This window comes from Anomalospiza imberbis, chromosome 1, assembly GCF_031753505.1.
Source record: "Anomalospiza imberbis isolate Cuckoo-Finch-1a 21T00152 chromosome 1, ASM3175350v1, whole genome shotgun sequence".
Lineage (NCBI taxonomy): Eukaryota > Metazoa > Chordata > Aves > Passeriformes > Viduidae > Anomalospiza > Anomalospiza imberbis.
Window position 1 is genome coordinate 89,857,210 of NC_089681.1, and position 14,176 is coordinate 89,871,385.

Genomic DNA, 14,176 nt, shown 5'->3' on the forward strand with positions numbered 1-14,176 from the left:
ATTTGTGTTTATTCATAATTTTTGAATTTTAGAGGTTTACTTGTAGTGTAACCCCATGCTTTCATAATTAGTGCAGTAGGTGAGGAGTTGGACAGCTTGTCATAGTTTTTGTTGGATGCATTGCCATGCCATGATGGTGCTTTAGTGCGTCTGGAGGAGAAGAATGCTTGATTTACTTTCTCATTCAGAAGGGTGTATGGCAATTGCACTGTGTAGATTAGAGATGTGTGTGAGAAAATGTCTTAGTTACTGTTGTTTTCTTCTGTAGACTTTATCCCTCTTTTTAATTGATTTGGGAACAAAAGGAGCAGTAAGAGCTGTTGAATGTAGATACGGTGACTTATCTGAGGCCTCAGCAACATAAACATTTGAAAAGTAGATACAAAAGAACTTCATATCTGTAGCTCTTGTTTAGATCCCATAGTATATCTCAAGTGACAGGCTGGGACAGTACTCTGTACTGTGCAGCATCCTCAGTGGTGATTCCCTCCCACCTGGCAGTGATACATTTAAATTTTGCCTTCATAACCCTTTCAAGCTCTACATGTAATTTATAAAATTTACTTTTTATATGTAAAAAAGTGTATATGCCCCTTTGTTGCAAATGTTTCGAACAAGTATATTTTTCCTTCTGACCTTAAGTGTACTGTGAATTATTTCTGAGACCTCAGTGACATGTTTCATAGTCCTCATCAAAGTTTTCACCAGTGTAAATTTTCATGCCATACTCTTTTGGATCAATCTCCTAGTGGTATAGATTTGGAGCTGCTATACCTCTGTGTAAGTGGATACCTAAATAAACATTTTTGCAAGATTGGATGCAGAACTTTTATTATCTTTTGGAGATTTCACTGTGCACTGGGTGGCTGGCTTTGAGTTTTCATTAGACATTGTATCAGTTTCTGCACTCACATTGCAAAGAAGTTTTCTATGCTGTTTCATGAGTTTGACTATAGAACAATCAGCAACACGTGTTTTCAGGGTGATAACTGGCTGGAATTAATTTTATTGCCATCAGTTGTTGCACTTCTTTGGGCAGACACATGGAATGAAAATTCCTATTGATCCTGAAGAGACTTGCACAAGCTTTGGAAGAGTTTAATGGATAATTTTGCTTCATTTTTTTTGTAGTTTGAAGGCTCTGAACTTTCTTTTGTTTACAAGAACTCTTGCATTACAGTATTCTGCATATGCCAAAAGCCCAAAGGAGTATGCTGCTTCATTATTAGTGAATTTTACTCCCCTCAGTGCTCCCAGTATTTGGAAACATTGGGCAAGACTGAACACACAGCAGATTTGAAGATTGCAGGGGTTTTGGCAGTTTTTTCTCTTATTTGCAAAGTGTGAATGTACGGTATAATTTATGTCACTTTTAAGTTAATTTCGCCCTTTCTCTGGTGATCTTTGCTTGATACAGAGAGCCAATGACATTGTTACAAAGAGATTTACTGCTTACCTTCTCCTTATAGTTTTGTTTTCTTTCAAATAGGCAAATAAAAGACTTTTTTCTTTGGCTTTTGTGACTAGTGGTTAAAGACTGAATGTTTGTGTTGGATCCTCTGTATCCTACAGCACCTTTTAATAATGTTATCTAGAAAATGTTTAAACATTATGTCAATCCTGCATAATTTAGCTCTACCTTTATGTGGTGTTCGTTAGTGGGCATAATCTGCAAATCCTGTCAAGCTGTTAATACCAGGCATTCTTTGTCCAGACTTACTGTAGCAATAATAGGAACAGATGGTTTAGGACTGCCTTAATCATAATTTTGTACCCTCCCTCTCTTCGAAAATGCATTATTTATATGTGTAATTAATTCATTGTGGCTAGTGGCAGAAGAACAGGACTTAGATGCTTGTCATTACCACATTAAAATTCATTCTTTGTGCTGTGTCTCCTGATAAATTCTGTGTTTCTTTGCTCTGGATTATTTCCTGAGATCTTTAATAACTCCTTTCCACTTACGCTGAAAACGAATTCATTTAAAAGTAGTTTAAAAAAAAGTATTAAATGCGTTCATTGACAACGCTTCTGTGAGGGAGATTTCACGTTCCTACATCAAAGGGATGTGTTGAGGATGCCTGAGGAGATAAAAGTTGTAACTTCTCTCTGGCACAATTGCATTCATGCTGCATGGAACCACATTCAGCATTTTAGGTGAAGATTGTACATGGAGTCACAAGCTGCTTTTACTTGTTTCTGTGAATTGGGGTTTTGCCATATGTTGCTTACTGAATAAAGCTTGGCCAGTATTGAATACTGTCATTTTTTTGCTATGGAAGTTGATGGCCAGGTTAAAAGAAGGTCTGCAGTTTCTTGTATGGCTGTTTAGCAAAAACAGATTTGCAGGAACTCCTTTTCTTTCTAGGAAAAAATGGTGGAGTTGATGGTGGGCGTGACCTTTGATGGTGGATTGTTTGTACCTTCTCTTAAACTTCACCTTCTCTTGCATTCTTTCTAATTTCTCAAATTGTAGCTTCTCTTAATTTTCTATTCTCAAATTTCAGCTTTAAACTTTGGTTCATAAAATTTTGGTTGTGTTGATCAAACTGTGTTGATACATGTATGTTTTAGTGATCCAGTGATGTTGCATACTAGGACAAAATGAAAAAAAAAAGTAAAAACTGTTGGGTTTTTTGAATAACAACAGGATGAAAGCAAAAGCATTAGTAACTAGTGTCCTGTGCAAAATCCTACACCTGAAGGCATGAACTTTTAGAGGGAGCTAAGCATTTTTTCCACATTTCAGATTCCAGTTTGGAGTGGTTCTAATGGTAAGTGGCCTGTGTCAGTCTCTTATCAGAGGACAAAACTTGCCTTTCATGATTTCACTTCTACCATTTTCTTGTGATTTTAAGGCCATCTCCCTTATTTTTTACTGTTCTTTTGAATGATAGTGCCTGAAAGTTGGCTTCCCATGTTTTTAAGATTTATTGGGTTTTTTTTGAAACATCGAAACAGAAATGCTTTCACTGTGCCCTGGAACTGCTGAGTATATTAGGGGAGTGCTTGTTTCTGGTTGTATTTATTAACTTGATTATTAGTTAATGTTTGTGATTGCTGTTGCAAAAATTTGCTTCAATCAGTTCCATCTTCTGCATTGAACTTAACATAGAAGTTGTGTTGGAAACAGACTCCAGCTACTTCTGTATCTGCATGAGTATGGAAGCAAAAAAATCTCCTTTGCGATATTATTGAAATGTGTTCTCTGCTCTTCTCTTTTAGTGGTTGAAATATCACTTTTGATGATGGAGAATCCTGACCTGTCTTCAGTGTTTTGTCAGATGAATAGAAACCCTTGCCTGCAGTTCAATTCCAATAGTAGTTTAGTAATAGTGTTGGTTTTTACTAATTTTTCAGTACTTAAAGGCTTTTCATTGCTTCAGTCTGAAGTCTGTTTCAAAGTAGTAATTGGCCTAAGTATCTCCAAGGGGTGCTCAACCAATCTCAGGGACGGGGAAAACAGTTTTGTGTCAGGATTGACAAAAGTACTAATCCTAACTACAAAAAAAAAAGTACTTGAATTATTTCTGTGCACCGTACAAGTGGCATAGGTTTTGAGTTCTCCGTTTTTTGGCTTTTACTTCTGATGAAATTCAGAGGAAAGTCCCAGAGGAGAGATCTCATGGCCTTTTAGCTTACTAAAGCTTGAAAGGAAATTTTAAATCCACTTTTTTATGGAAGGACTTTTTTTTTTTTAATCCATAATTTTGAAAACTTAACTGTACCAGACATAGCAGAGGAAATGCAGCATTTCTCAGTTTCTGGGTTGGATCGTGTTAGGTGCCATAATTTTTTTTAGATTAATTTGCTGATAAGCATCTATACTTTCTTTAAATATGTTTTTTGTTACTAGTATTTAGAGCTCAACATTTATTAACATGCATAATTGTAAAATCTTTCAAATTTAATCCTCAATTTTTAGTATTCATATGCTGTCTTGATACTGCCTTTTGTTTATATATGAGTCTAGTAGTGGGAGTTTACTGACTGTTAGTTTCAGAGCTTGTGTTATAAAATTGTTCCTGACATTAATTTAGGACTTTATTGCCTTCTTATCTGCTTATTTTCTTCTTGAAGATCAAGTACGAAATTCTGTCAATTCTGGCTGGTGGCATCTTTGAAGGAATGTGTTATTTCTGTAGTCTCCTAGGTATTTAACTGGCTTCCTTGATGTTTAGTTACACTTAGGAAATTGATCTTAATGTTACAGCCTTTTGCAAGATACAGTAGAACCTGAGATTTTTTTTCTTACTGTTGCTGAACAAATTAGATTCCCTTTGATCTCAGTAACTTAATGCAGGATAGTTATGCCTCTGGGTTCTCCCATATTCTGATTTCTAGATTTATTTTTGTTTGTCAGTGATACCAGCAGTCTTGCTAGTTGTTTTTTTTTCTGCTCAGTGGCTAGAGCAGGGTTAATCCAACAATGCAATGAAAAACCTGAGGGGTATGGGAAGGTCCTTGGGAATTTGTATCTGCCTTCTAACTAGATTCTAACTCTAACTGGTCATGTCAGTTACCCTGTGGGACAAGTTATATATTGTAGATGGTATGTTTCACCTGTTGTCTCCACAATTACATTTTCTCACCACAAACCCTGAATCTTAACTTTTCTGTAGATGAGGAAGTGGAGACCACTGACAACATCATCATTAGAACATTCCAGGTATCTTAAAAACTGGTAAATGAGTTTAACGTGTACAGAATTTCACAAAGTAATTAAATGCCCCCTCCCCCATATTCATTTATTTCATGAAAACAAGCAACTGGAAAGGCAGGGATTAACACTGTTGCCTATATCTGTGGCCAGATAGTTTTCATGGACATAATTTCAGTGTCAGTGGAGCCTGTACAGCCTCTTGCCTCTCAGGAAAGAATCTGGGATTTGTAAATTGCTCTGCATACAGAACAAGATTACTTTCGAAGTGACTCCATGCCTTTATAGTCTGATTATGTTAGACTTTAGTCTGTTATTTTAGACTTTTTTTCTGGCTCAGAGGTGCTGAACTTTCACTGAAAAGAGCTATTTATATTATAATGTGCCTCCTGATTCAGTCCTTTCTTCTGAAAGCTTACTGTTAACTATTAAAAGGTAAAATGTATTCTTATATGAGTAACTAGCCAGGTTTTTTGTCAGTAACCTAAAATTTAGTAGCTGAATAGCATATAGTTAGATGCCAGGTAGTTGTATTGATCAGTGGTTGGACTCAGCATGGGAGCTCCTTTAATCCTGGACAGATGCTGAGCAGCTTGCACTGGGCTCCAAGAGCCTTCATGTGTAGCGAGGCCAGATGCAAGGCAGGTGTGTATTTTCCTTCTAATAGTAGTGGAAAGGGTTATCTCATCCATCTGTGAAGTGCATGAATGTTCATTTGCATGAAAACTCTTTAAAATCCAGGAGCATTTCCCTATGGAGTGCTTCAATTGCCTTACATGTTTCCTCCTGCTTGTCTTTTAACCTTGCTTTGAAGGCCACTTTTCGAAAACTGCTTTCAATTTAATCCTTTTCATTTTATTTACTCTCACAAATTGCTGTTTCTTTACATAGTCTGTATTCCGAATATGAAGTTCAATTTTTAATGTCAGTGTATTCTGCCGATGACTTTTTGTCTCTAGACTCTTAGAGAAGTGTATTCAGTGTATTCTGCAGATGGCTTTTTGACTCTAGACTCTTAGAGAAGACATAGGAGGTATCTTCCTTCTGTCAGTTTATCAGTAAATACAAAAACATTTATTTACTTGTAAAGGGGAGAAGTGTAATACTCTATTATACATTATTCTCTGTACATCAGTGCCAGGTCTTAATTACCCAACTAGAAAATGTACTGATATACTTTTAAGTCGTTTGTTTTTCCAATGTCATCACAAGTCAGTTTCCTTTCCACTACACAGTTTAGTGTCATGTTCTTACCAAAGCTGCTGATAAATGAGATTAAAGATTAAAATTTTTAAACTTCCAAGTTTTTATTTGGATAATTTGACTTAATAAATTAAGAAAAATCTTCCATGCTGCTGATGCTGAACATGGTTTCAATAAGCATGTGCTTTATTATATATTTCTAAATAGAAGTTTTATTGAAAGTCTTGTGAGAAACCAAAAGATATGATTAATTCATGCCATATAAAATATAAAATCTTCAGTCTTTGGGTCTGAATTTGTATGAGGATACTAGGAAGTACAGATCCTTAAATTTCAAATCTGTATTTTTACTGTATGCTAATCACAGATACTTTTAACTTTTCAGAGGGAAAAAAGTTTTTGTCAGATACTAATTTCCAACTTTATTAATGAATGGTAATGATGTATATGGATATAGGGACAATATCTTAGTGCATCTCAACCCTAAAAATATTGATGGATTTTGAAAAGGAAAATTCTGGGGGATTAGACAAAATGAGTGATTGCCATTTGGTTACTGTATTGCCATCTTGTTTACTAGCCTCTTTCAACACAATGGCAGTAATTGTTTCATCTTTCCTTTTGTAGACAAGTAAATCTCCTGATTTTAGGTGCAAGTAATGTAGTTTTTCCCCTCTTACTTTCACAAGATGTTTCCTCCAGTAACATTTTGTTTCAGTCCATGGAAAACAAGCATTTCCTGTAATTGTTGTTTCCTCAACTACTCTGCCATGATTAAAAAATGAGGGCAGCTTGTGAGAATTTTGTAACTTTAAGAATTTTGTAACTCTATTTTAGAGTATACAGAGTAGGAAGATTTTTTTGGGGTATGAGCCTGCAAATCACAGGTATTGTAAAGTAGCTTTTTTCTCTGGTACAAAAGGGAGAAACTAGAAACATCCCTTGGGAAAGGGATGGAGGAGAAGCAGGAAAGGAAATAGATACTCACAGGAAGTTGCAACTAATAGAATTCTTTACTGTGAATCACACTCCAGCTTATTTCCTGGTAAAGCACCCATTCTTTCAAAAACTTGTATTTAACATTTGGTGGCAAAAGTGGGATGTTCTCTGAAAATGTGGAGGTAAATGCATTCTCTTGCTTCTTTTAGAATACTTTGGGCTGCTTAGAGAATAAATTGTTTCAACTTTGAGTGAGTTTTGTCTGTACTTGATGCAAGAATATATGCTGAATTGCTGAATCTGTTAAGGGGTAAAGGGATTTACTATGGTATAGCATTTGTATATGAAACAGTGTCTCTGGTAGGTGACTGAAGAGTGCTTTAGTTAGTGGATAGAGAATAGAATAATTTATCTGGACAATTGTGAATTCAGTCTTTAATTTTTTTTTCTTACAGTCACACTTGCTTCAGAATTCAGAATTTAACTAGGCATTCTGCGAGGCACAGACTGAAAAAATGTTTGATGTAAATGAGTGTTTTTTTAAGGCCAGCATTCTGCCTTATCTCAGTTATTACATTGATTCTTCTTTAGCCTTTAAATTTATGATGAATCACTACCTTGTAGTAATGACAATTGGAGCATTTTGCAATTTTGTTAAAACAGAGAAGATATTTCTGTTCATTTTATAGCCTCTGCATTCACAATTGCATATCCACTAAAAGTGGAAAGTTGCCTTATATGAAGGCAAAAATGATATTACTATCTTTTTCTTAATTTCTTAGCTTTCTGGTGCATGAGTACTGTGGGTTATCTGTCATATTCCATACTTGAAAATCCTCTCCTCTGAGGAATGTCCCTGTATGTCTCTTTGCCTATCTTTCTGTTTTAACTGAGTGATATTGTCAATTTTTTCTGCTTAATTGTTGCCAAGATTTGTTTGAATAGCATTGATGAAAATGGGACACAATTTGTTATTCACTGTGCTGTAAATTGGAAAATCTCTCTAAGCAAAGGATGCTTTAGTAACTAAAGCCTTAAGAAGTGTTGGTTATTTTTGGAGCAGTGTATCTGGAAATTATGTAGCTAGATATAAATGTGCAATATTTGTATAATTGTACATTTTTATAAAGAGATGGTGGCCTAATTTGTAAACAGGTTGATTTTGTTTGCTTTAGATAAACACATGTAGTAATATTACCCTTATATATGGTGACAGTCAAATTCTTTGATTTTTGTCTTTTAGTGAATCTTAAAGCGTGTAAAATAAATCCTGTAGTTCTACACCTGGTATTTCTAATTATTTTTTAAATTCTGCTCTTCTCCAACAGGAAGGAACTGGAGACATTCAAAGGTAAATTCTATTTTTATTTTCTACTTAAATGTTTGTAAGAGTTATGGTAATTTGTGTATTAAGTGAAACTAGGAAGGAACTTTGCCCTTCTACATTTGACAGTGTTAATTTTATGTTGACCCAGCAGGCTGTGTTTTTCATTTTACCTCTTCTTGCTACTGTTTTCTTTGAGAGAGTCATAAGTGTAGGGAGAACGCAGATATTTTACTGTCTTATCTAGGTTTCAGATATTCCCTTACCTAATTCAAGCCTTTTCTTTGGTGTTCAATTTTTAAGGGCTTTGTCTTCAACTAGTTGATGTCTTTTTCAGCACTGATATATTTTTGGCGTGTGTTGCAGGCTGTTACATGTTAGGGTTTTGTCTGTCTGTTTCCAGGGAATTTTCACAGTATTATGCAAATTTAATTTTTATAGTTCAACTTGTTGGAGATACTTGATGATACATACAAATATTTGTCCAATATATGATGTAATGGCTGGAAACTCTGTCATGTACTATTGCTTTGTCTCTGGTACACAGATGGAACACAGTCCCATTTTCAGTAAATCCTAAATTGGGGCTTACTCTACCTACTGACGTTAATGTTTGATCAGCTTGAGAATTGCTATTATGTCTTTCTTTGGATAGGATGTGACTGTGGGTTTGTGACTAGTATTTATGAGAATGAAGTTGGGTGCCTTGACTTATGTCAATCAATTGTCTCTTGAAATTGAAAGGAGGGATGGAAATTTCTATCAGCTGCATTCCTTTGCCTTCTCAGTTCATGACTATCTCATCTTTGTGATGCAGCAAAAGGAAAATAACAGTTACAGTAACAGATAATCAACACAGATTATGTAAAATGTCACTTTTTCTGTAACTTACCAAACCAACCCTTTTGTTGATTGATTCGTCAGCTTTCAACATAGACCAACTCAATACAAAATGGAAGGTAATGCCAGGCTCCTTCTGATCCAAAGCAAGGCAGCTACCAGGTGGTACCTGGTGCTTGTGAGAACAGTGAATCCTGGCTTTTTGTTTGTATTGATCGGGTGTTTTAAGTGAGTTTCTGGAAGCCAGAAGAGTGCTTTCCAAAGTAATTTCTCTCTATGCCCCTTGTTGTTTCAATAGAGACTTTAACATTACTTGACAGTAAGTATTTTACAAAGACAATTATTTTGATGGAAGAGGATCATGCTAGCTGTGTGTTGACCTTGAAATGTATACCAACCTAAGCAACTGGTTCTGTAATGGATACAGATTTCCAGTACTGGTTATGAAAGACTGGTCTTAGTAGCCAGGAGAAGGCTAGATAAGCATAGAGGGATGCATCATGGAAAATGTATCATCTGTCAGCCTAATTTGTGTGGGTTTTTGTACAGTGAACTGGTGGACAAGCTTGTACCTGACAGATGAGAAGGGGAGTAATAGCTAAGAAAATTTCAAGAATGGTCTTGTCAAGCAAGTCTAATTCCTTTCTAGATGATGTCAACAAGAAAGTTTAAAATAAACAATATATTCAGTGTTTTGATTTTGGCAACAACTTTCACTCTTTTGTCTGACATTTCCCAGGAGATTGGGATTAAACAACTGAAAATCCAGGTGCACAATTGATTGAAAATACATGCTTGGAAGAAATATTCTTGGGTTTCTGACTTACTAAGTTCTCAGATCTTGGAATTTTAGTTGTCAACCTGGATTATGAAGTAGAGGTATTCGTTATATTGGCTTCAGTCAGTCTTTTTCTGGCCTTTTGGAACTTACGTTAGTATCTGGCTTATCTTTCATCAGCTGGAAATAGGGAGAGTAGGAGATTCCTAGTTGTGAAGGATTCTTTACATAAAGGCAGATGTTTCAGTTCTAGGACAACTTTGCCCAATCTAACTCGGGGCTCCTACTTGGGTTTTCTGGTTTGAGCTGCTTCCAGGGCTCACTAGATTTTGCCAGAAATGATCTGTCATTTGGTTGGCTTAGTTCTGGTTGATGAAGCATACTGAGATCACTCTGTGGATGTCTATAGGAATCCTGTCACTGAGGAAGGAAAAAGGCAGCAGCAAGGGCAAGCAGTGTGTTCCAAGTTAACAGCCTAACACTATAATCTAAAAAGCAAAATAAGATGGGAAAAGTTGGTTCCAACTGAAACATGTTAAGTAGTTGAGTAGATGGTTCTTTATGTTTTAATATTGCAAGTATAGACTATATCCTCAACTAATTTATCTTTGCATAACTGTCCAGAGTGAAATGTTCTCCTCAGCATTCTGTTCATTAACTAACTATTGCAGGGTCTAAAAAAGATCTGTTTAAAATATCTTTCTATACACTAGCATCTTTTAATGCATTTGCACTTGAAATCATTGTACATAAAAATCTGTTCCAGTGGAAAAACCCAAAATGCCATTTTTTAATAATAGTAACTTGTTACTTGTGAATTTGAATACCATATGCTAAAAAGTAATAGCTTCCAGGATATAAGGATGGTAAATGTCTTGCATAAAAATATCTTTCATAAAGATACAAGATCATTCTTTCTGAATATGCAGAAATTAAAGTACCACCAAAAAAAATCCTTCTATATGTTTTCTAGAAGGGTTAAAAGAGAGTTGTATGCACTTTTTTCAGTGTCCAGATGTAACTTTGACTTTCACCAGTGATGAATTCTTATACCTTGCTCAGTATAGAAAGTGAGTTTTACGGGAGTTAAGAAACTGAATGGTCTACTCTGAGATTCAAATTAGCATAGCACTAGAAACTTGAATGCTGTGATGCATCCCATCAATTGCACAATGAATACAGAAAAAAATGCAACTTTTATGTTGACTCTGACCCTGAGAGTGCAGATGTGACTCACAAGGCCGCTGAATAGCTTCACAGACCTCTCAGATCGGTTTTAAAACTTTACTTCCCTGGAGTTTTGTGGATGTGTAAATACAAATAGGTGCATAGGGGTAGTCTGTAAATTTGTGAATTCTTCAAATGTCTGTAACCTTAAAAACATGTTCAGTGCCCTTATATATACCTAGTATTTATTTATTTTAATATTGAAGCAAAATCTACACAACTGAGAAATGGAATTGTTCCTGGTTTCATTTACAACTTCCCACTGTGTGTGCCAAGGTACAAAGTGGCAATTCATTGATCTTTTAAGTATATTTTTTGAAGATACAAGGGGTGATCCAGAAGGGGCCCTAACAAGGAATGTATATATGCCAGGTTGCAGCATTGAAAAGTTTTGAGAATCGACTAACTCTCTTGCTCATTGAAGTTAGTACCTTTTAAGAAGCATAAGAATAAATAAGACTGTAATACTACTTTAAGAAATTATGAATTATTTTTGTATTTGTCAGTGTTTTAGAATTTTTTTTCTGCCGTTTTCATGTTGGTATTGCAGATTGTACTCTATTTCATTGTGAGGAATAGATTTTACTAGTCCTCCTTTTGCTTTAAGACTTACTTTTACAGGACCAGACCTTCTTCTTTGTTGTTTGCTGCACCCACAGTGTGCAGGAGCAGGACAAACCTTTCCAGTCTCTCTTCTTTCAATCACAAGGGTTTTCTATTACAGAGTCATTGAAATTGATTATTATTTAATAATCTGTGATGCTGAGAAAGTGAAAGTTACAAGCTTTCCTGCTTTTTTGTGTTAAACAACTCTCTCCGAAGTAGGCAGGGCATGAGTATGTGATGTCTTTGTCAACACTGCTGCAGCACTGGCATTTGTGTATGTGAAGTATGAGGACAGAATATCTCAAAGGTTGTCCAGTTCCTTATCTTTTTTTTAGTACTTTATGTTACCGAGGTCTTTGCTATAAAAGATGATGGTTTTATGAATTGGAAAACATTGGTGTGCCATATGGAGTAGCCTGCAAGTTTCTTTCTAGCTTGCACCAATTTCAGTCTTGGGAGTACTGCTTGTAGGAAAACTGGCTTATGCTCTGTGCTGTCCTGTCTTGGCTGTCACTCAGAAAGATGCCAGAAAAAAGTGTTCTGTTCTGAATCTTGGCAATTTCTTGCAATAGTAGAGTTTAGTTTAGTTCATATTTGTGTGTGGTTTTGATTTTAGTATTTGAGGGGTTGTGCTCTTGCATCATTTCGGAAGGTATCATTTTCATTTTACAGCTGAGAAACTGGAAATTTGATAGCACATATGTGGTTATTTGCTCCTGATACTTGAAACCTAGTGCATTTAGGACTGCACTGAGATTTCAAATCATTCCATCATCCTTCTAGGCACATCATACCATTTTTAAATCTATTTTTTTCTTTTTTGAGTTAACATCCCTTTAGTTCCAGAGCAACCAGGACTGTATAGTAAATAGTTACAGAATACTATTAATCTCATTAGAAGATGGAAGAGTGGAGCAGATAATGGGGTAGGTAATCAGCTGTGAGAAAGTAGGGGAAAAAAGAAAAAAAAAAAAAAAAAAAAACGTTTTAAAAGTAGTAGAATTGCACAACGGTAATAACATATGCTGTTGAGTTTACTTCTAATTTATCCAAATAGGAAATATACATGTTAGATTTCAAAATTGCTTGCAAAAGTCCCTTTTAATAAAAAGTTCAGGATGCAATATTTTGAGTTCATTTCTGGAAAGAGAACTAAAGCACTAGAGGCTGTTTGGAGATCAGCAACACAGCACTTTTGGACAATGAAAGGTGGCAGCAACTTTGCAAGGGCAAATACACGCATGGCTTTGGCTACTGAGTCATGCATATTTCTAAGCTTTAACAGGATTAGTTTGATTCAAGCTCAGGGAAACAGGTCATATGACCATTTTCAGCACTTCTCTTTACAATACAACAAAATATGTTTTCAGCCTTTTGAATCAGAGGTCTCTTCCAAACAAGGCCTGATAAGTTTTAAGAGCTTTATCAAAATATTCCTTGGGAAACTGACCTGTGAAGTAAAAAGGTGTTTTTTCTTGCTTTTGCCTTCAAGGTTAAGTCATTGGGTCACATTTGATACGCATATTTTTTGCCATCCCTATTCATGCATCTAAGATGCTGCTGTTGGAATTGCAGTTTTTCAGTCCTTTTATCAGGAGCTTAAATATGTTTATATCCAAACTTTAATTTCCAGATTTTTGCTGTTCCCTCCTCTAAGAACACACAATATTTGGAGCAGTCTGTTGACTCCATCTCTTTGTTTGCCATTTTTTTGAAATCTACTCACTGTAACAAATAGTATGTCAAACTGGTTTTTTTTGGTTTTTTTTTCATCCAGTCTAGGGATCCTCTTTATTGTGCTGTGTTCTGATGGCTGTCAAAATAAAACTCCTTTTTCCTACGTTTCATATTGCCTTCCAGGTGCATGAATAATATGCAGTGGAGGTCTTTACAGCTCGTGGTTGACAAAGCTCATAAATTCAATGACGTAGCTACTCTTGAAGTTGAGCTGTCATTTTGAGCACATAATCCTGTATGTTTCTTCTGAGCAAGAGTAAGGTGACATTGTGGTAGAAATTAATTCCAGCCACATGGAGTTCAATTGCTTTAACATTTCTGTGGTCCAAAATTTCAATATTTAAACCTTGTAGCACAGACAACTCTTGCTTTGTCACACCAGAAAACAATTGGGAGAGGATTGCTTAATTCTTTTTTAATAAAGTTAAAATGGGATTAGAATTGCAGGTTGATATTCAGATATCAGGGCTTTTCCTCATTATTTTGCTATGAGGTGAAAATATCCTGGTAGATTTTTAGTTAATACTGTGTTACTAGCTTCTTTACTAGCTTCTGTGTTGTTTGTAGCAAGAATGGACCAAGACTCTTAGATATGATAACCATTCTCTAGGGAACAGAAAGACTTGAGTCTTGGGCACTTCTGGTCAAACCTTTAGTGAAAGGCAAATAAGGTTTAACTACTTTAAGTCTTCCATTTTAGTGTAATAGGATGAGACAGATGGAGGAGGAGACAAGATTCTGAAGTGTCCTTACAGCTACCTTGCTTTTGATTTTACTTTTTATGTTTTCAAGTTTGCAGACTCTTGCATCTGTTTAACATTTTTACAGTTTCTAGGTCTGTATCTAGCTTTTATCTTCTATT

General features: G+C 35.6%; 1 protein-coding gene across 4 annotated transcripts in view; it reads left to right on the forward strand.

The window, feature by feature from the left end:
• DTNBP1 (dystrobrevin binding protein 1) overlaps positions 1-14,176 on the forward strand; it is a 65,055-nt gene that overhangs the window by 19,310 nt on the left and 31,569 nt on the right. For all 4 annotated transcript variants that reach the window (XM_068179714.1, XM_068179800.1, XM_068179957.1 and 1 more), the window contains one exon: positions 8,131-8,153. In XM_068179714.1, the coding sequence (XP_068035815.1) occupies positions 8,131-8,153 (23 nt within the window). The remainder of the gene's footprint in view (positions 1-8,130; positions 8,154-14,176) is intronic.